Here is a 23,114-nt window from a genome sequence, read left to right as displayed (position 1 = left end):
TCTGGTCTCTGGAATCACCATCCTAATTCAATCGGCTGGGGCTTCCGCCTTCATACAGTCTTTATCGTCAAGATACTCCATACTGCTTGCCCAGTGGATCACCCATTTACTGCTGACCTCCTATGCTATCTTTTCCTCTGTGTCTTTCTGAAAATGCTTTGTAAAACACAAAGATAAATTCCTCCACATCCTCATGCTCCTCATAAAAAATTGTTCCTTCTTCATGTCTCACCTAAAATTGTTGTCCGGAGAACATTATGGACCTAACCATAATGGCTGCCCCTCTGAAATCTTAAAACCCTCATACTTGTTTATTAGCATTTCATTCTTGCATCTCTCCTTTTTTGCTGCATCTATCAACTTTCCCTATTCCATTTCTTTCCCTGTCCAGCCGAGAAAACATTGTGTATCGTTTCACCTGTTCTCTTGCCAGCACCCTCACTACCACCATTAATTTCAAATATTTACCTTTCAACCTATTCCAATGAAAAGATTTCACTCATTTGCCCTTGTGTTCACAAGCATGCTGACCATATTCTCCCTGAGTTTGTAGTGTTCTCCCTGAAAAATCCAATGGTTTTCTATTCATATGCCAAATTCCCGCTTAATGCAAGTGAGATGTTCTCACTCAGGCTTGAAGCAGTACTTGCAGTTTCAATTCCTGAGTGAATCTGGCCTTTTCTTATAATTTGGGGTTTCCAGTATATGAAGGCTCGAAACAAGAGTCTCCCCCAATATTGGGTATTTTCTATTAAAGAATTTTGGTGGGTCTTAGAAAAGTCTCCTCTCTACACTTTGTAATAATTTTCATTAGCTTTCTTTCATGCCATAATGCACTTCCAAAGAAATGCCAAACTTGAAGACACACTATAACCACATTTTATCTACTAATTCATTTGTGTCATAGGCATTGTATTAGGGTTCTGTACAGAAACAGAACTAGTAGGAGATGATAGATAGATAGATAGATAGATAGATAGATAGATAGATAGATAGATAGATATAGATAAATACGATACATAGATAAATAGATAAAGAGGAAACTTATTATAAGAATTGGCTTGCATGATTTTAGAGACCAAGAAGTCCCTGTCTGCAAGCTGAAGAACGAAGAAAGCTGGTATAATTCAGTCCAAATCTGATCAGGGAGCCAATGGTATAAACTCCCAGTCTGAGGCCTAAGAAGCAGGGGACCACTGGTGTAAGTCCCTGAGTTGAAAAGCCATAGAAGCAAGAGCTCCCGTGTCTGAAGGCAGGATGTCTCAGCTCAAGAAAAGTAAGAGAACATTTGCCCTTCCTCTACCTTTTTGTTTAATCTGTTCAGGCCCTCAGGGAATTGATTGATGCCCACCCACATTGGTGAAGGCAATCTTCCTTCCTTAGACTAACAATTCAAATATTAAAGGTTTCTGGAGAAAGTCCTCACAGACACACTCAGAAATACAGTTTTCCCAGCTATCTGGGCATCCCTTAGCCCAGTCAAGTTGACACATAAACAAATCATCATAGGCACCAAGATGAAAACAAAGGACTAGGATTTCTGTGCTCTTCCCTGAACAACCGTATAGCTCCTGTGGGTTATACAGTTTGAGTTTTTCACCCAGAGTGCTGAATTATTCATCCATTTTTGCATTCATTCATTCATTCAATAATTGCATATTAGGTGCCAACCATAATGAATCAGGCATAGTGCCTCTAGGAGCTTTCAGGGTTTGAGTGCTAAAAGCTGTAGCAGAAGTACAGATAAAGAGCACTCAGGTGTCAGAAGAGAGAGTGATCACTTCCAAATTAGGGATGGAAACGAGGGTTCATATAGGAATTTAGCATCAGGATTCAGTTTGAGAAATAGATTTAGGATGGGTGTCATGGGTGGATGGGAAGAGGTTAGAACACAGTGGAAAGCAAAAGGCACAGAGGAAGGAAGTTACGAAAGGAGGACTCATCACTGTGAGCAGGCAGAATTGGGTAAAGCCAAGTGTAAGTGAGATATTATAGATCACAATGATTCTGAGAACTCAGTGCAAGTAGGTTGAAATTTACCGCAAGATAACATTCTTCATCTCTCCACTTTTGACAGCTGTCATCAAATAAACTGTTCTCCAGTTCCTGTGGCCAGGAGTGCAATCTTGACTCTGGCACCAGAAGGTCTAGTTCCCTCCAATCCTCCTATCTTTTGCATTTGGTTCTTTTCTTTGAATGCTTCTTATCCCTGGAGGAAATAATGATAACATCTATAGCCAGGCAGAAACTCCTCCATTATGTTTTTGTATTACCAAAGTTAAATATGCTTATAGAGGTAGAGCAGTGCCATGTAAATCTTTGTTTTTTCCTAAATATGAACCGTTCCTAGAAGTATTTTTCTCAAATAGCTTTATGCCCAATTCCTTGTTGATTTCTCTTCTTTCCTCCTTATTTAGAATGTTGATCCATCTTTTCCTTTCTTTCCCCTTCCTCCTTGTTCTCCTTCATTTGTTCCCCACCCGTGTGGATCAAACTCTTATATGAATATTCTAATGAGTCGAATAGGTCAAGCTTTTTCTCTGAAGGTCTTTTCACTGAAAAACAAACGTATCAAAAAAGAACATGTTTGTTGACTCTTGTTGAGACCGGATTCTTTCAAAGGATATTGTGGGGCACCCTCAACATTTCCTCTTGTTGTGTCTACTCTGGTTCACTGGGATGACTGGCATTCACAATGTGTGGGCCTGAGATGGTTGCGAGGAAATGTGTTGCGTGCAAATGGAATTTACAGTGTGTGTGGCACCCTGGATCAGTTCCCTTCCTTCAACTGAAGTGTCTTTACTTAGCTCAAATTAATGCTTTAGTCACAGGCTTAAACAGAAAACAACAGAGTTTCCATTGAGGACTTCTTAGTTCATTTGTCTACCTTCTTGACAAAGTCCTTCAGTTCTTTCATTTCCAAAATAAAAAAAAAAATTTAAATATTTAAAAAAATGTAAAAACCTGGTTTCCTTGAGAAAAGATTAAATGAGTCTGAAGAAGCTGAGGACATTAGTTGTTTGGGCTGTGTGTTCCTATAAGTTTATGAAAGAACATCTAGATAATAGGTCAGTCAGATCATTTGTTAAGTGAATTCTTTCTGATACTTTCAAATTCAGAGATTGATTTAAATAAATGATTTGACCTCAGTAGCCTCTCTCATTTGAAAAGGTCACCACTTTACAGAGACTTTTAATTCTTTACCATCAATAAATCATACTAATATGCAAGAACAGTAGAGAATGTTAAACAACAAAGAAGGCATAAACCTTCAAATGCAAAATGGAAAGACTAACAGAAGAAAAGTAGTAACAATACAAAAGATGAACTTGCAAGGATTTTCATTTGCCTCTCTGTTCCCAGGTACTGTGGTGAATGTAAGATTGGCAACAATGAACAATACGTAAAATTAAATAGCTTCATATACCTAAGATCAGAAAATAGGAATAAACTATCCAGAACACCCAGTGGATCAGTAGCAAAATCTGTTTCTCCTAGGTTCTGTTACATCCTATTGCCCAATCCATGTTTCAACACTATCATATATGCTCACTTAAAACTTGGCACATAAAAGGGGCTCAGTAAAATTGTATTAGATGTTGCTAGTAAGTGAATTAAGACTATATATCTATCATTGGAATTTCATAAAGAGCACCTAGGTCTCTCATTTCCCAAGTTCCTCACTTCTGCTGATCTTTTTTTCTACCTTATCCTAGAATTTGTTAATAACAATCACTGCACCAACTCCAAATCTCAATTTTGAAAATAACTCAAATTCAAACTGGCCATTCTCTGACTACCACCTCCGTCCTTCTACAACCACTTTAATGACCCTTATTGCAATAATTCTTTGACACCATTAAGCCTGCCTACCTGCTTATTGCCTGCCACTTTGTCGGTATCAGTTTTCTCCTTCATTTGCTCACATCCGTGCCTAGTTTAGATCTTATACTAGAACACTGCAATCACTTCCTTTCATGTGTCCTCACCTCCCCTGCTCACTTTTCCTCCTGGTAAAACTTTGTTCCTGCTTGCAATTCTCAGTCTGCTCCATTCCTTTGAAGAGCTGAATGTGGCAAGAATAAAGCCTGCCACCAATGCTGCCAAGTTTCACAGTAATTTTATGAGCACACAACTTAAATGGGCCTTCAGCACTGCCCAGAAATCTTACTTCATATCCCTGGTCCATTCGCTCTCACCTCCAAGACAACCATGTCATACCTTCTCCCAAACCTACTGCCTCTCACTTGCACCTCACATCTTGCCTCAAAAAATAGAAATAATGACAAAAGAACTTAGGTACCTTACAAATCTCCCAAGCTTGTGTCTGAATCGACTCAATCTAGCCTGTTTAAATGGATAAGTTGGCCCTGCTCTCCCCTAAGGTCAACCTTTCCTTTTCTCTGTTGGTCCTTTTTTCTTTACTGTAAACACCTTTATAGAATATAAAGTATGTACAGAAGAATGCACAATTCATAAGTTTATAGCTCAGTAAGTTTTAGAAAGTGTGGTGGTGGATACTCATGTTTCTACCACCTAGATCAAGATATAAAAGGCCCTATTATTACAGAAGCCTCTTTTGCGTCCCTGCCCTTTTATTATCTCCATAAAAATACCCACAACCCTGACCTCTATCAACACAGATTTGTTTTTATTGTTTTTGAGCTTTAAGTAAATAAAATTATACAGTATAAAGCTTTTTATGCTGGTCTTTTTTAAAAATTCAACATTATATCTGTTGATATATATATATATATATATATATATCTGGAGATTCATCCATATTTGTAGAGCAAGGATTCTTTTTTCATTGTTTCTATCATACAATATAAATATATTACAATTTATTAATTCTACTCTTGAGGGACATTTAGGTTATTTCTAGCTTGGAGCCATTATAAATAATGCTGCTCTAAATATTTGACACATATCTCTTGGTGTACATTTGAAAGAATTTCTATTGTGCACATACCTAGGAGTGGGATTGCTCATTCATGGATTCTGTACATGTGCTGCCAAACAGTTTTACAGGGTGGATGCACCAATTTATACTCCTACTAACAGTGTATGAGAGTTCCAGTTGTCTACATTCTCTTTAACACTTGGTATTGTCAGTCTTTTTCATTTTTGCCATGCTGGTCAGACTATAGTGTTATATCATAATATTTTTAACTTGCATTTTCTTGATGACCAGTGAGTGAGGTTATGTATTCATATGCATACTGGCCATTTGGAATTTAGATATTCTCTTTCCTGAAGTGTCTGAGTGACTATATATACATGATTTTTGTTTTGTTTTTTAACTGAAATTTTTATTGAGATTTTGTAGATTCACATGCAGTTGTAAGAAATCATATAGAGAGACATCCCTTGTACAATTGCCTCAATGTCCCCCAATAGTAATATTTTACAAAACTATAGTGTAATATCACAAGCAAGATATTGACATTGATATAATCTACAAATTTCATTCAAATGTCCCCAGCTTTACTTATACTCATTTGTGTGTGTATTTACTATACAATTTTTACCTATATAACTTTTTTAGCTACCACCACAGTTAAGATATTGAACAGTTTCAGTATCACAAGAATCCTTCTGTTCCACTTTTATACCTATACATGCCTCCCTATTAGTCCCCTACCCCCATGTCTAATCCTTGGCAACCACTAATTTGTTCTCCACTTCTAAAATTTTGTCATATAAAAAATGTTATATACATGGAATCACACTATATGATCTTTTAGAATTCTTTTTTCTTGCTCACCATAATTCCCTGGAGATTCATGTAAGTTATTATGTGTATTAATAGTTCATTCAGACTCATTTTTAAAAATTCAGTGTTCAGTCTTCTTACTGACTGTGGCTCTTTTTAAAAAATATACATTCTATGTATAAGCTTTGTCAGATATACGTACTGTAAATATCTTTTCTTTGTTTTCTGATAATTGGCAGTTCTTAGTTTTAATGAAGCCCAGCTATCGATATTTTCTTTTATTATTAGTTATTTTTCAGTCATGTGTAAGAAATCATTGCTATTCTCAATTTCATGAAGCTTTCTCCTCTTTCCTTTAGAAAACTATATTAAAATACCTTTCATATTTATAGCTATGATCTATCTCTAATATTGTACACTATGAGGTATTGTATAGTATGAGGTAAGGATCTGGGATCATTTTTCCTATAGATACCCAGCTTATCCAGTACCATTTATTAGAAAAATCATTCTTGCCTACATTGAATTATCGTGACACTCTTTTTCTCCTTGCAACAATACCACAATATCTTAATTGCCATGACTTTTTAGTAAATCTTGGTGTCTAGTAGTATGCATCCTTCAACTTTTTTTTTTCCCCCAAACTTTTCTTGGATATTCTGGGTCTCTTGCCTTTCCATATAAATTTTAAAGTGAATTTGTTCACTTCTACCAGGAAATGTGCTTGGATTTCAACTGGAATTACATTGAATTTATCGATTCTTTTCAGGAGAATTAACATTTTAACAATAATCGAGTCTTCTAATCCATGTATGTGATATATCTCCTCATTTATTTAGGTCTTATTTAATTCCTGTCATCAATGCTTTCTAATTTTCAGTATAGAAGTTTTCATGCCTTTTCTCAAAGTGATTTCTAGGTGTTTTATTTTTTTGGTGCCATCGATATAGTATTATTTTAAATTTCATTTTTAATTGTCAGCTGTTGATATATAGAACTAGTTTTTTATTGACTTTATATCCAGCAACCTTGCTAAACTCCCTTATTAATTCTAATAATTGTTTTTTAAATCAATCAATCAATAAATAAAGCAAATTTTTTTAAAAAAATTGAGAGGGTGGAAGGAATTCATGATGCCTATATAGAGTTGTTTGAAGTTCAAATTTTAGGCACAGTTTCTCAATCAGCTACATTTCCATAGTATTATATCTTATTTTTATTACTACCACAGGGATCTGTGCACAAGCTCGAACCTAGCAGGCTTTGGATTTTTCCAAGACATTCATGAAAATTCCTTTCTCTGCAAAACTGAAGGCCTCCTTAGCCTGTGATTGTATGGGAATGACTACTTCTCCCTGTTGCACTGGGGGTGAGATTTCATAAATTTCCAAGCTGAGAGCAACTTCCAAGACTCTTCCTTGTTACTCTCCTTGCTATGGGTTGCCAAAAAATGGTGCCACCCCAGAACACAATGTTGACATTGTGTATTTTTTGTTTAATAATTTAATGCACACCTCTCTGTGGATTGTGTTTAGTACTATTCTAGGGAATTGGGTGAATATTATAGATTACATACTCCTAAGAATTCTGGGCTTCAATTTTTATCAAGCCATCTACTGGCCATCTTTCCTCCTTTAGTGTTTTTACTCCTAGTAAGTGAAGTATATGCTACTATCTGTATTCACCTCCACCTACTCTTCAGGGATAATTATTTCATTTTTCACAACTGTCTACTTTGTTATTTCTGTTAGTACCTACTTTATAAATTAATACTAGCACAAAACATCATGAAAGCATTCATTACTATTGTTCTGGATGAGGATCCACTTCATTCTCCAACATTTTATTGGCAGAAGTAGAAAGACTATAGGAAGAATGTACAGTGGGGGCCCATATAGGAGTCCAGCCTAGTGGACACTTTCCTTTCAAGGAGAATCTCTCCGGCTTTCCTCCCCTCTGTGGATGGTCTGTCATTCATTGAGTAGCATGGAGACTTAGAGACCTTCTTAGAATTTCATTCCAGGCAGCAATTACTGCTTAGTCAAAGCAAGCATGTGAAATGATACCGATTCACCATCCTGGGTCCAGGTATTACTCCCCAGCTCTAAAATGACAGAATTTTACAAATCTACACACCACAAAGTACCTCTATCTGAGGTAACACCATGCCTCTCCCTCAGCCACTCACCCAACCCAGGCTGTTCCCTTAAGTTTCCTTTGTTAGAAGAAACTTTACGGTGGATGACCTTGAAAGTAATTCACACTGCATTCTGTTGGCATCATCTTCCATGATGCTGCTTTTTTCTGCTCAACTTCCTTTCTGAGGTGCATTTTTGCAACTTTCCTGTATCCTTATTGACTTTCCAGGTTTGCTAGTACCTGGACAACTCCCCTTTCTGGAATTTGTTAAGCGTCTTGAAGAATTTTATAGCAAGGACTAGAAGCACCAATTTAAAATCTAAGCGGTATAGTGACAACTCCAAATGAGCAAGTTTGATAAATTATTTGAGGAAATTTCAAAAATTCAAATGTAGGAAATTCCTTGCTACTCCCTTGCTCTACAAATTATTAAATGAAAATTTCCTCACAGGAAATATATAAAACATATTTGTTTTGCTTTGGTGGGGGAAGAGAAAGTAAATCCAGAACTAAAAATGTGGAGTTTTGTTTCCTCTGAAATAATCAATGATTCCACAGTAACAGAAACAGTTTGTCCTGACTTAAATAGGCAAAAACACAATTCCTCTCCAATTTCACCATTTTTTTTTTCTATCTTTGTGTAACTATCTTGGTGATGCAGCGTCTAGACTTCTTGGAACAAGTGATGGAGTCTGGAATTTATTCTGTGGGTTTGAAAATGGCTATTCAGGTCTCCTTCGAACTTACATGTGAAAATCCAGTGCTTTTAGAAGATGTAAAAATAATCAAGCTGTTTACCAAAACCATAAAATTTCTCCATTCATGCCTAAACCTTGGGTTGCTACCAACAAGGAAATATCGTATGGACGTACTCCTTTTATCCACATCATCTCACTGCAGTGTGGTTCTCATCAGCCATTGTATCAAAAAATGCAAAATAAGTTGCACTCATGAAAGAATGGTGGCAGATATTTTCTAGCCTTTGAAACATACCAATAAAAGAAATTAGCTTAAAGGATATACATCCATTCTTGGTATGGTTTTAATAAGTAATCCACCAGAATTTATCAAGCCGAAAGGGCAGATTTCTTATATCGCAGGGCATTCTCTTAGTCTTTTGTCATTTGTTAGCTGGATAAAATAAGTCTCTGAGGCATCCAGATCTAAACAGTGTTTGTGCAGCCTGGATTATTAAGTCTGACTGTAGTTTATCTGTGCTCTTAAGGAAATCAAACTGTGCTTGCCAAGAAGGTTCAGAGTTATTTGTCACCAATTACCTAAAGCTGGGAGTTGATCTTACACATAGCTGGAGCCATTTCCTGTAAGCATTTGCTCCGAGTTTTACAAAGCTGTCACTTCTGGAGGCTTCACCCTAGAATATATGTGTCTACTACTGCAGAGTTTTATTGCAAAAGTTTATCCAGAAATAATCTTATGGGGCATAAAGCTCCACAGTATTGACTCGTTTAAAATAAGCCTATCCCTAATTTTCAATGTTCTCAAACTCTGTCTATTATCTTTTCTGTGAGGGGGGAAAAAAAAAGATTTTTTTTTTTTCATTAAAAGATACAGCACACTAAACTGAGCTGATGTCATTAATACTATAAAATCTCTCTTGGTTCTGTTCAGAGGAGTAGCAGAAGAGTAAGTTAAATTGTAAAACAAGCATATAGGGTAGTCTTCCTGGAAGAAACTTAGGTATTGTGAGTACGAAGTGAAATTTAAGAAATGCATGGAAATGAAATGGCAATAAAAATATTATCCAAAGCATATCATTCCATGTTTCTTAATTGGATCTCCAGTTTTTCCAGCCCATTAACAACAACAACAACAACAAACCATCTTGACATCTATATTAGATGGAAACAATCTAAAGGAAAGTCTTAAGACCTTATTTACTTAATTTCAAAGATAAAGAAGTAGACTGAAAAGTGTCCTCAGTCATGGGTCAGAAGAACAGAAGTTTATTCCTATTACACGGGATCTTATCTCAATCTGTAAAATGGGTGAGCCGTCCTTCCTAGCTCACCGCATTGTTCTAAAGAGGAGTATGAATTTGTGCCATAAGCAGTTCAGTCTGGGCCATGTTTACAACTTCACTGAATGTCTTGGAAGTTGTGAAAATACACTGATTCAGTTCTACTAGACAAAACACAGATGAGGGTTTGAATTAAGTCAGAGTTATTTGAAGAAGATTAGCTAAGAATCACATAAAATGCTTTTCATTAACTACACTGTCTGAGAACTCTAGTTTGGCAAGGGAGGTTGGTAAACTAGTGAACTAGAGAACTAGTGAGTGTTGCTCTGAGTGACCCAGGCCATGCCCCTACTTATAACTCACAGAAATGGCTCCTGAGGGATGCAGACAGATCAAAGTAGTGTCCTATAGGTAAGTACCAGTGGTATCATATTCTCAGGCAAAAGATACACTCTCACTTATTAGACCCAGTTGCAAAGTTTGGAATTACTAACTTTGGAATAGAAAATACTCAAATCAATGTGTTCTTTTACTAGTATATTATAAGTCTTGGAAAACCATGCCCAGAAAATAGAACATGAGTCCCAATAGAATCAGCTCTGGGCTTACATAGATTCATAGTTGGCAAAAATATATTCCCCCTTGCTAAAAATCTACTAAGGCTTTCAAGATTCAATTAGAGAAGCATTTTCCAAAGTATGTTCCTTAGAACACTAGTTCTTTTTTTAAAATTAACATATAATGTATTATTTGTTTCAGGGGTACCAGTCTGTGATTCATCAGTCTCACACAACACCCAGTGCTCACAACAACACATACCCTCCCCAGTGTCCATCACCCAGCCGCCCCATCCCCTGACCCACCTCCCCTCCAGCAACTAGTTCTAAGCAAAATTAGTAAATGCTACCAGAAGGAAGGAAGGAAGGAGGAGGGAGGGAAGGAAGGAAGGAGGGAAAGAAGGAATGGTGTCTTAATCATCTTTTTTTTTTTTTTTGAAGATTTTATTTATTTATTTGACAGAGAGAGACACAGCGAGAGAGGGAACACAAGCAGGGGGAGTGGGAGAGGGAGAAGCAGGCTTCCCGCAGAGCAGGGAGCCAGTTGCGGGACTCGATCCCAGGACCCTGGGATCATGACCTGAGCTGAAGGCAGACGCTTAATGACTGAGCCACCCAGGCGCCCCTTAATCATCTTCAAATAGGCTGCTATAAAACTTGACTTCTCAGTTTTTATTGTATGTCAATATCACAAAAGAAGATACATTCGGTAGCATTTGCCAGAATGCACTAGAACACAGCTCTTTCCTCAGCTGAGCTACCATTCAAAAATAAACATTATAGAAAATGCTCAAAGGATTTTAATAACCTATATAATATAAGCAAAACACCTATCTGAACTGTTATCCCCAAAATACTTCCTAGAGCAGTTTTGTTAGCAAGGCAGACACCTGCCGTAGAGCTCTAGATGTGGAATATATTTGCTGAAAGGTGACTCCCGAGTTCTATACTTATTTGAAAAATTGATAGCAATCACATACCTGAGTACTTATGTCTGCTTTAAGACACAAGGACAATAATGAGCAGAGTTGGCTAAAGTATATGTTTAAAGGTTATACAAATAAACTATGGGCGTGATGAAATTACTATCTACAGTGAGCTCAGAATTATTAACAGCTAAGGGCATGCAAGATTTGTAACTGGAAATGGAAGGCTTTCTTCTTGCAACTTTTTCTTCAGCCATTGAACAATTATTTATTGAGTATCAGGCATGGCATGGTGTGTTGGAAGATACAGAGACATGAAGAGTTTGGCCCGTGCCTTTAAGGAGACGACAGTCTGGACAATTGCAATAGAAAATTGATGGCTGCTGTGAGAACACAGGAGATAATACATAGAAATCTCTGGTGATTTTTAAGTGTAAACCGAAATTAGTAATATCTTCAGGCCATTCAAATAGTTGCTCTTGGTCCAAGTGACAAGTTTTTTTTTTGATTTGTTTTGTTTTGTTTAATATAGATTGGAATTGAACTTAGTTGTCATTAGTGTTACCCAGTTATTAGTGGCTACATGTGGATTATAGACAACAGTTTGGTTTGTTTGATTTAGGGTTGTTTCATTAAGCCTGTCTCTATTTTTAGCAAGTAGATACAGTAAGACAGTTTTTAGTTTAGGATGGAAATACATTTATTCCAGAGTTGCTTAATTGCTATCATTCTCCCTGAATACCGACCAACAACACCAACAACTGAACAACTGATGAGCTCATCTCCATTCAGATATTCCCCTTGATTCAGAACCATTACGTCGCTTGCACACTGAAAGGACCAGGATACACAAAACATAGTAATTTAAGTTTTGCACATTGAGGCTTGGCATTTATATTTGAACCAGCAAATTTAGAAGAATAAAGTAGCAGAGCCTTGCAGTTTTCCATCAAAATCATGTCTCTAACCTTCGTGAATGGAGAAAACTTGTCTTCAGTAGATGATGCTGGCTCTGATGTTTTGTAATGTAGGTCAAGTTTAGAAGCTCAGGAATACAGCTGATTCCATAGAAAATTCTATTTTCAAAGAGTAGAATGTTGAATTTGCAGGGGAGATAGGCATTAGACATGGGAATATGGAATTTGGCTTATGTGGGTGAGCAAGTAATTTTCCTGGGGCTCCCTTTCTGCAATGCAAAACTGCAGGTTATTATTCCCAACGCATGTTTACTGAAAACTACAACTTAGTGAAAAATGGTTTGACGGGTTTCATTGTCCATCCAGATGAAGAACATTTGGAGAATTAAAGGAGTTGAAAAGAAAAACACTGCCAGTGACATGAGCATGGAAAGGGGGGAAGGGCACAAAGGAGACTTTGTCATTATCTGTAATACTATTTCTTTTGCACCTAAAAAAAGTGGTAGGAAAATGACAAAATGAGAACATGCGCCAATTCTGAATACTGTTACATGCGCATCGCTTGCATTATTCCTCTATTTTTCTTTTTCTTTTTTTTTAGTTAGAAAAGAAATGATCGCTAACAATCTGATGATTCATTCATTCAACAAATGATTCGTTGAGAGCCTACTGTGTGATAGGTGCTAGCAATAAAATGAGAAGGAAAAAAAGACAGACATCCTCCCTGCCCTTATGGAATGTATGTTTCAGACATGAAACTGCCATGTTAGGATCTAAGATAGAACGGCTACAAAGACAAAGTGAGGGAAGGGGGACGATACCGCACCAATACTGTGGAGGTGGGCTGCTGCTCAGGCTGAATCAGTAAGCCAAGCTCGTTCTCTGCTGATAGGAACTGCCCCGTTGTTGGTGGAAATAGAGCGTAATAATGCACTGGCTGTGGGCTACACATCTAAAGCAGTTTCATGTGATACCTACTTTCCTCGCTGATTGCAATCTCAAGTTCACCTGCATTTTTCTTTGGTTCTCTCTAGTATATGACTGCTGCCGCGCCTATGCAAGGGACCTACCTTCCCCAGTACACGCCTGTGCCTCCGACAGCTGTTTCTATTGAAGTAAGTCTGTCCCTGTCTTATAGAAAGAGGTAGGGATGACAAATCTCAGCCGCATGTACGTGGGCCCCCATAACCCAAGCAATCTTTATGTGTGGTTTTGTGCCGCTCTAAAATTTGACATTGCAAGTTCACTGTATGAAGGTGCACCAACATGCCTACATTGTGCTTTGCCCACGAAATAAACCAATTTGCTGTAGAGGTAAAAGGGGAGTATCGTTTTTATACTTAAAAGATCAGAGACCAGATCACTACCCCATTAAAGGTTAACCGCAAGTACTCATGAATAGGGCAGGAAAACATGTTTGCAACTATTTGAATGAGTTTGCTGGTGCCTTGTTACTCAAAAGAGGGTCCCTGGGCTAGCAGCAGCAGCAGCATCACTGGATGCTTGTTAGAAATGCAAAGTCTGAGACACCACCCAGGCTGACTGAATCAGAATTTGCATTTTAACAAGCTCCCTTGGGAATCTATGTTCACATTAGTGCACTGGTTCTCAAACTTCTCCGTATATTATTTTCTGCAATTATTTAGAGAGCTTTAAAAAATATTTATGCCTGGGTCCCATCCCCAGATTCCGATTTATTTGCACCCTCTTATGGCTGTGGATACCTCAAATGATGAAGTCATTTTGTCTTTAATGGAAACTTTGTTCCTTTCCTTCTCTCTTTCCATTGGGCTGAATCCATCCCCTGTACACGTGACTTTACTGGACAGAGCCAGCAAGCTACATAGGAAAGAAGAGAGCATAGAGCTATATAGATAGTGGTAAAACACTTAGATGTGTATATTTCTGTCTAGTCCTAGCCGTCATTGTCTCTTGCCACTCCTCCCCTTCTCCTGATGGCGTTTGCCATGATGGTCACAGTGCATTTCTTCCCAACGGCAGGGACTCCTCTGGAGTCCATGCTATTGCTAGTCCATGAGTTGCCTGCCAACTAGGCTGCTGGAACCACTCCACATAGAAGGCTACCATGACTTGCTCAATCTCTACAACTACAGAGATTGGGGAAACCTTCACAGAATAAACTGGATCTTACCCAGTGTTTGTTTGGTACATGCCAGATGTTTGCTAGTACCAAGGTTTGGGAAAAACAGAAGTTTAAGAGAATACCATCATGTAATTTAGGAAGCCAAGGAGGTCCAGTTTTAGATCTTTTATGTGCTCTAGACCTGTGGGCCCCAAAGAATGTGTCAGTATTGATCAGGTTTTAATTGGCTCTTCAGAATTTCAAGACTATGTGTTTAAAATAGATGTGGGATTTGCTTTGTTTTGTTTTGTTTGTTTGTTTGTTGCTGTATTTGACCCAGCAAAAAGCAGCTAGATCATCAGTTAATGGATCTAGACATTCTAGGCACTTTAAGCATAGATCTCTACCACATATTTGCATTCTTCTTTGTCTACACTGACATATGGATATGCTTATCTAGAGAATTTGAGCATTTTGATGACTATAAAATGATGGGACACATTTGACAGTGTAACTTATTAGAAACAGTCTAATTATAAAGAAGAAGTCTATAGTTAAAAAGAAGTCTTTTGGGTTGGGGCACCTGGCTGGCTCAGTAGGTGGAGTAAGCAACTCTTGATCTCAGGGTCGTGAGTTCAGGCCCGACATTGGGCATAACGATTACAAAAAAATAAATAAATAAAAGTCTTTCACTAAGAAAAATGGAGGTACACTTTAATATATCGCTTTGAATTTGTGCGTATAGAAAAAGCACCGATCTCTTTTCTATGTAAAACACTCATTGAATATTCACCAATATCCGCACACATAAATGCTAGTGGGACTTTCAGAAAAATGAGTAATACCAAATAGTATATTAGGGAAAAAAAAGATTGAAGTAATATAGGGAGAACTTTTGGATTCTAAGGAACAGTTTAGTTAGGGATAGAGAGTTGACCAAAACGTTTGAAACCTGACATCACTGTAGGTGTCCAAGGCTATGAGTAAAACCAAGAGAACATATTCAGAGAGATGCCTTCTCTAGGCCTCCCACCTGCCAGATAAAACCACCTGTGCCTTTCTCAGAAGCAAACATCTATCCCTAACGATGATCCACTCCTTGTTGGCATCCTTGTTGGCATCTGTGAGAAACGAGAGGGTGAGAGAAGTAGCAAATCAAGATTAAGGATGTCTGTTTTCTGAAACCTCGAAATGAATTCTAGTTCATGTTGTAGAAAACAAAACAAACCAAAACAAACCAAATTGCTGAAGGGAAAACCTACCTAACAGTAGCCTTTTAAAAGAATTCCAAGCTTTTATGTATTCTTTTCTTTTCTTTCCTTTCTTTTCTTTTTAGGTCCATTGTTTTGCCAAGTCAAAGAGACATGACATGACACGGTACACTACCCCAGGGAAATATTTGAATATACAAGTTTTTATAGGAATCCTGCATGAGCTTTTGATTAATTATTATTTAGTGTGGCTATATGCAACCATGGTTTAAAAGTTCTAAGTTTGGTGAAAATGGTTTTCTGACCATTTGACTACAGTAGAGGTTTCTGAAGACAAGGCCTCTTGGTGACACATTGAAGTGAATTCCTCAGCCTTTATCCAGATGTGCTCTGTGGTTTTCCCTGGGGTACTTCCTGTAGCTTCATTTGGCCGAGTGCAACTCTACTCAAGCCAAGTAGAAGAGGGATATTCCCTATAGTCCATCTGGAAGAAGGCCCTTTGCTAAAGCCAGTAAGGCTTTTGTGTTCTTATTTGCCTCCTTAGGGTGTTGTTGCTGATACCTCTCCCCAGACAGTGGCACCTTCATCCCAGGACACCAGTGGTCAGCAGCAACAGATAGCAGTGGACACATCCAACGAACATGCACCTGCATATTCTTACCAACAGTCTAAGTAAGTTTGGGCTACGCTAAGCTCTTTTCCTCAAGATCGACCATCTTGTCACCATACTCTCATGTTGTATCTGTTAGCGTTTGCTGCAGTACAGACCATCCCAAACTTAGTGACAAGCATTTGTTTAGTTCATGGGTCTATTTATTTAGTTTGTGGGCCGGCAACTTAAGCTGACCTCAGGTGGATGGTTCTTCTGGTCTTGACTAGAATTGTTCAAGCACCTGGGGACAGCTGATGGTCATTTTTGCGGCTCTGCTTCTGGGTGTTAGTTGTCTGTTGGTTGAATATGATGGAAGCAATTGGATTATGTGTTTCTGATCCTGCATCATCTTATTCACATGGAAGTCCCAGAATTCAGAGAACAGCAAGAGAGGGAGCCCAAATGAAGCACTTTTCAATCCATTTGGACACATTTACTACTGCCCCATAGGCCAAAGCAAGTCATATGGCCAAGCCCAGAGTTAATGTAAAATTTCACTTAAGCCTTAAATACAGAAAGGGGCATTAAAAAAAAAACAAAAACAAAAACAAACTACTATACATATTTTTGGAAAAAACTCCAATATTTCCACTTGAAACTGGATAGTAAGCCTGCATGAATTCTTAAATGAAGACAGTATCACTCCTTTTGCAGGGATACCTTGAACACCCAGTAAAGTAGTTCATGAAAAAGGGTGCTATAAAATCTAAAACAATGTGGGGTCTTATTTAGGAATTAAATGACAAAGCGACAATCATGTATCAGAATTAACTCTTGCAAATCTTTAAATCACTTATAAAGTACTGTTGGCTTTGTGTTGAGTAATTATGTAGACTAAAATTTGGGAGGTTTTGAAGCCAAAGTAATTAACAAAAATTCAGTCTATATACAGATGTCTTGTCCTGCAAACTATTCTAATCTGTAGGTAGCAATCAAAGCCCCAGTGAATAGAGAATTCCCGAGAGATCCTTCCTGTCTGCAGAGTGTTGCTCCCATTTCTTAATCATTCCTCTTTAACCTCAATACATATTTAGAGATTTGTTTGTTGCTGAAAGATTAATCATGGTAATGGAGTCTCCTCTAAGTAGCTTAGCTTCTAAAGGTAGTCTTCCAAATTAAATGTGCTGACCACATGACTTAACCTTTATTACTATTATTATTATTACTTTCACATAGCAGCTTTCAGGAAAGATCCATAAAATAAAGCATTTTGTGTTTTTGGTTTTGTTTCTTGTTTGTATTTTTAATTCACCTATAGCCTATGTGAATCACTTTTACACACATGGAACAATATGGTAGTCTCTGGTACTCTGTTCCCAGCATACTGGAATTTTTTCAGTCTGTTCAGAGGGTAATGTGTGAGAAAGGAGCAGAGACTGGCTGTGGGAAGCACGGTGAGAGACACTGGTGGGAAATGAGAGCTGCTGTATTTGTCAGAACCACTTGGTGAGTAGGTGAAGCTGGCTTTTGCTGTTTCAGAGCATAACGAGGAAGTGAGTGATCCTAGACCCTTCTTGCTAATAGTTCAATGATGTCTGGATAAATAGAAGAGATGCTTTCATCCCCCCAGTCAACAATTATTGATACAGTGCCTACTATGTGACCCCCAGAATTCCAGATGCCAGGAAAAGAACAATGAAGGAGGCAGGCGCCTTTCCTACTCTCTTGGAGTTTACTTCCTGCTAGGAGTAGACTCACAGTCAGTGGACCAATCAGCAAACAATCAAAAACAAAACAAAACAAAACAAAACAGAATTGCAAAGCCAAAGCCAATATGTAAAAAAGATTCTTGTGATAGAAAATGACAGCATAGGGCGCCTGGGTGGCTCAGTCGTTAAGCGTCTGCCTTCGGCTCAGGTCATGATCCCAGGGTCCTGGGATCGAGCCCCACATCGGGCTCCCTGCTCCGCCGGAAGCCTGCTTCTCCCTCTCCCACTCCCCCTGCTTGTGTTCCTGCTCTTGCTCTCTCTCTCTCTGTCAAATAAATAAATAAAAAAATCTTTAAAAAAAAAAAAAGAAAATGACAGCATAAATACCTAAGATTTGGTATCAGGCAAGGCCTCTCACAGAGGCCTGGATCTGAAAGATAATTACAAGCTAATCTTGGAGAGATTTGGAGAAAAAAACATTCTAGGCAGAAAAAACAGGAAGACCAAAGGTCTAGAATGGGGACCTGTGGCTAGAGTGTGGTGAAAGAGTTGGGCCGGGGGAGGGGGGGGGGGTGTAGGAGACAGAGTCAAACAGGCAGTTTTTATAGAGTCTTTGGTCCTTGAATAATTGGCTTTGTATACAGAAATCGTTCTCAGTTTTATTTGAAGAGAGCCACTAAAGCTCTGGAAGACATTAAGGGAAGGTATGCCAGCAATTGAGTTATATTTCAAGGACTCCACTCACCAGTGGAGTCTGGGTGTGGAAGGATGTGTTTCAATAATGGCTTTCAGGATATGAACGTCCCCCTTCTTGCGACTATCTGTAACATCCTCTTTTCCCTGCCTGATTCAATCAGCTTCAGCTGCCCCCACTTAGAGCCCACAATGGGATGCTCTCTTCTTTCTAAGGTTGTCCCTACCTTTCATGACCATTGTATGATGTGGTGGGAAAGGGGATGTCCTGCCTGACCTGGAGAGGACATGTCTGCCTCTCCCAGATTCCAGTGAGAGTCTCCCTACCCACCTCCACACTTAAGAGTATCCAGCATCAGGTCAGTTTCTCTGCAGGGAGACAGGATCCCTGCCCTCCAGAGTTTACAGTCTAGTACGAGATTTGGACGTACACATAGACATGATGTGTCTACTGCAAGGGAGAAAATGAACAGGGCTTTTTAAAGAATACTATAGTAATAGGAGAATGCATTTCATTTTTCTCGACTGGGTCAGCTTTGGCAGAGGTTGTGGCAACTGGAACTGGCTCTTACACAGAGTCAAGGAGTGTTTCAGGGGGAGGAACAGCTTGGCCAAAGACCAGGGGTGGGAAAGCTCAGGCTGCTTCTCTGAGAAGGGGATTCAGAATAGCACAATAGTGTAAAAAAAGCAGGTTGGACCCAGATTCTAATATCAGATGTCATACTGAGGTGCTTGGACAGCATTTCCTTTGTTCTACAAATGCTCCTCCAGCTGAGGTAAACAGTGGATTTGGAAGCAATGGAAACAGTCCAATGATTGCAAGAATTCAGACAATAGGGAACAAAGGTCTGAAGTAAGATGGTGGCAAGTGCAATGGGGTGGAGGGTGGGGGGTAAGGGCAGGAGGCGTAGACTGAAGTAAGAGGAAAAAGGAAAACTGGACTTTACAATTCCAAACAAAACCCTGGAGTTATTGATGCTACTAACAGGGACAGATAAGATAAAAACCAAGGAGGGCCTGATCTGTAGAGAAAGATAAGGGATTTAATTATCCTTATAATAAGTCAACTCAAAGAAGCATTATTCCTTGAACTATCCTAGGAAGTCTGAGACTGACCACAGAAAGCTTTAAGTGTTTAAACATTTTAAAACTACCCCCCCCACCCCACCACCGTGGTCACATGGTTACATGCCTTGAACCTCAGATTCCTATGGCTGATAACTCGGGCCTTTCCACAGATGATAGGGTATCAAAGAAGGAAACCCTCCCCGTGTGTCCCCACAGTGGTAAGCATTATGGCGAGGGATTTCCTCATTGGGAGGAATTTTCCTTTGCACTTATTCAGGAATGTATGTTACAGGATGTTCCACAGGGTGAGTTTGTGGCAACATGCCAGGGATGAAAGCACGCTAGAACGTGGGACATTTCAAACGTGTGCCGTGTGAACACTGCTTGCACGGCCTCGTGTACATTTCTTCAAATCTGGAGAAAATTGTTAACAGGTCCTGTTTATATTCTCAACTTCCTCTCTCTGACATGCTCCCTAAGTGCCGGGAGCTTTTTTGACTTGAAAAGAGAACAATAATATATTGCATGAAAACAAAAATAGTATTCTAGGTCAAATACAGTGATGGATAGCAATCTATTCTGAAATTTTCTAAAAGGAAGAAATGAATGTGGCTCTATCCAAGGTTTTATCAGTTTCAGCCAAGGGCAGCTGATCTGTGTCATGGTAAGGCATGAGAGTCTACACAACCATTTAGGAAGACACTGGGAATTGAGCTAAGTATGTGGGTCATGTAGACACCTGGGTTCTTATATAACCATCCCTGGGAAAAGTTTGAGGGATGCAAGAGTTCCCACAGAGACATCTATCAGGGAAGCATTCATAAGAAAGCAGGCACAAATAAATTAATAAATTGTTTTGAGATCAAGCCACAAGCAGTATCCCTAAAGTTATAAGGCTACAAATGTCTGTACATTCTAACTGTATCTTTCACCTACAGTGGAGAGGGTCTCTAAAATATTTTAGCCTATCGAAGTGATCTTGAATACTCCAAATTTCACAAATGGCAGCTGATGTCCAGCATCATTATGCTAATTAACATGCCACTACTTTCTTTAGGCAACCCATTTCTGACGATCATTATGCTAATTGAGATACGGACAATTTAAAGTACTTGTGCGAACCTCTGGCCTTTCTCATTAAATGGTAGCTGACCTCCTGTGGGGTGTGAAATTTGGACGAGGGTAGCTGAGTGCCCTGGAAAAGGAGCTTAACACATCACACATAGATTTAGCACCATAATGTCTATACTAAAGATATTTTGAAGAAAATCACAGACATCACAACAGAAGGTTGCAGGATCAAAGTTTGAGAAGTAGAAATGATGTGCATATATGAATAGAAAGGTTATATTTGGGATCTGTAGCAGCAAATATTTTACTATTCCAAATGCCACTTTCCAAGCTCAAAAACAGGTCTTCACATTTTGTATTCACGATTTTTTTTTTCCTGTTAAAAGAGGCTATTCATGCAAAAGGGAATTTCGGGGCTCTTACCTGCAAAGGCAGATATGATACCTGTAGTTTGTTTTGGAAGTTCTGTGGAAATTCCCGTTCCTGCCCAAGTTAGCAGTTTTTCTTTGTGCTATTTAAGAAATCTTAAAAATCTTAAAAATGACAAGGGCTTGAAAAGTACAAGTCTACAAGCAAAGTTAAATTCTAATTGCCATCTACTAGTTGTCACTCAGCCCTTTGGAGCCTCCTTTTCCTCTTCTTTAGAGCAAGAGATTAGATCAGTGTTCTCCCAAGAGTGTAAATTAGGTTTTAGTGCTGAGGGAGGATTTACCACCATTCCCTGGAGTTGGGGTGGGGGTGGGGGGGTCCCAAGGAGTTTAGGCAAACACCCTCTAACCTGAGTGAAATGCTTTCTTAATTGCAGTTCTCTTCAAAGCTATTAAAATGCTAATGGCCGGACCTCCTAGAGAGCCAGATAAATCAAACGTTTCACTTCCTGAAAGATTAGCGTGTAGGCTGGACTTCCTACTTGGGAATTCTGAGAGTTTTTTCAAACATATTAAATTACTAAAGAACTATAACAAAATGTTCACTGTCAACAGGATAATTATTTTGATACTAATTGAAAAGATTACGTTCTTTAAATAAGTTTGTTTTTATATTGATACCCTTCTTGGTTGGTGCCCTTCCTATATGTTTAGTTTACCTATGGGTAGTGCAAGAGTGGGAGCATAATGTGCAGTTTCCCCCAAACTCTGGACCACAGAATCCCTCTTTCCACACGGCATCACATGAAGCTAATCTGTCAGGAATGACACTGGGGGACATTGCAGGCTTAGATGATCCCAAAGCTGTCTTTCCACTTCTAAAAGTCTGGAATTCTAAGCCTGTGGTTTGCTACTTCCTAATCTATTCACTCTGCTTTCTTTGGGGGCTAAAGGGGAGGGCAATACATAAGCATTATGTAAATGTGCACTTTCACATCTCATCTAGGACAGAGAAAGTGGATAGGAGTGAATTCAGTTCTATCAAATAGCAACACATTGTCCCTTCCAACTTCAGCTAGCAACCAAGAAAATGCAAAGGACAGCCATTCATTGCTCCCCACTTGTTATGTAACAATGAGACCACTTGATGGGAGAGGGCCATTGGAAACATTTGGTAAGGTTAGAGCTTTAAAGTAGCTGTAGCCTAGCTCATAAATATGGATGCTTCAAGACCAGTGCACGTGACATACCTGAGCAGTGTGGGTGTTGTATGTCAGGGTAGCCCATTGACTAAGACACTGTTCATGGAACAGCTGTTCCAGAGATTCACAGTGTATTAGGCATTTTCTGTTAAATGAATAACAAGACCAGGTGGAAGATGGGAGTGGGAGCAAACAACAGACAAAAAACAAAAACACACAACCAAACAAAGAGAAAAGTTTTATTCCCACAACAAGGTCGATTTTTAAGAAATTAATGGAGTAAGTCTGTACTTTGCAAAGGAATAGAGATCACATATATACCATGGTTCCCATGACTACTACTAATAAAGCTTCCCTAATTGTTGCTGATGGTATGAAATTTTTAATTGCATTTCTTCTTAAAAGAAGCCCCACTTTTTCACATAACACACACAAATTATGTATTCCTAGAAACTTAAACCATTGGTTAAAAATGGAAATATCAACTATCAACTAGTTGCTTTTCTTACGTGATTCTAAGAACAAGTTTATCAGGCTTCTAAGAGACGTAGCGAATTTGTATGAGTGCTCTTTGCAAAGTAGGAAAAACAACTCAGCCTACCTGTCATGTACCTTAAAACATCCTTAAGGGCATTTTGTGAATTTGAGTAAAGCCCACTTGCTCAGAGCAAATGCAGCCCTGAACCAGAGGACACAGTTTGGGGATCAGACTTTGGGTGGGAATTTAGCCCCCGTAAACTCTCTCAGTCATGCATCTTGTGCAGTGAACAACCTGTAAAACCTCAGCAACCCTGAGTCCTCTTTAGTAAATTAAACAACTGGGCGTCAGAAGAACCTGCAAAGCACTGAGAGAAGTGAGCTTCATCTATATTGACCTATAGGGG

General features: G+C 38.8%; 1 protein-coding gene across 1 annotated transcript in view; it reads left to right on the top strand.

Moving 5' to 3' along the window:
• Positions 1-16,203, top strand: part of RBMS3 (RNA binding motif single stranded interacting protein 3) — a 668,889-nt gene extending 652,686 nt beyond the window's left edge. The window contains exons 12-13 of the mRNA XM_081826971.1: positions 13,268-13,348; positions 16,072-16,203. Of these exons, the coding sequence (XP_081683097.1) occupies positions 13,268-13,348; positions 16,072-16,203 (213 nt within the window). The remainder of the gene's footprint in view (positions 1-13,267; positions 13,349-16,071) is intronic.
• The last annotated feature ends 6,911 nt before the right edge of the window (positions 16,204-23,114 follow it).

Source organism: Leptonychotes weddellii, chromosome 1 (assembly GCF_054177405.1).
Source record: "Leptonychotes weddellii isolate Sample4059 chromosome 1, ASM5417740v2, whole genome shotgun sequence".
Lineage (NCBI taxonomy): Eukaryota > Metazoa > Chordata > Mammalia > Carnivora > Phocidae > Leptonychotes > Leptonychotes weddellii.
This window is presented reverse-complemented; position numbering and strand designations above follow the sequence as displayed.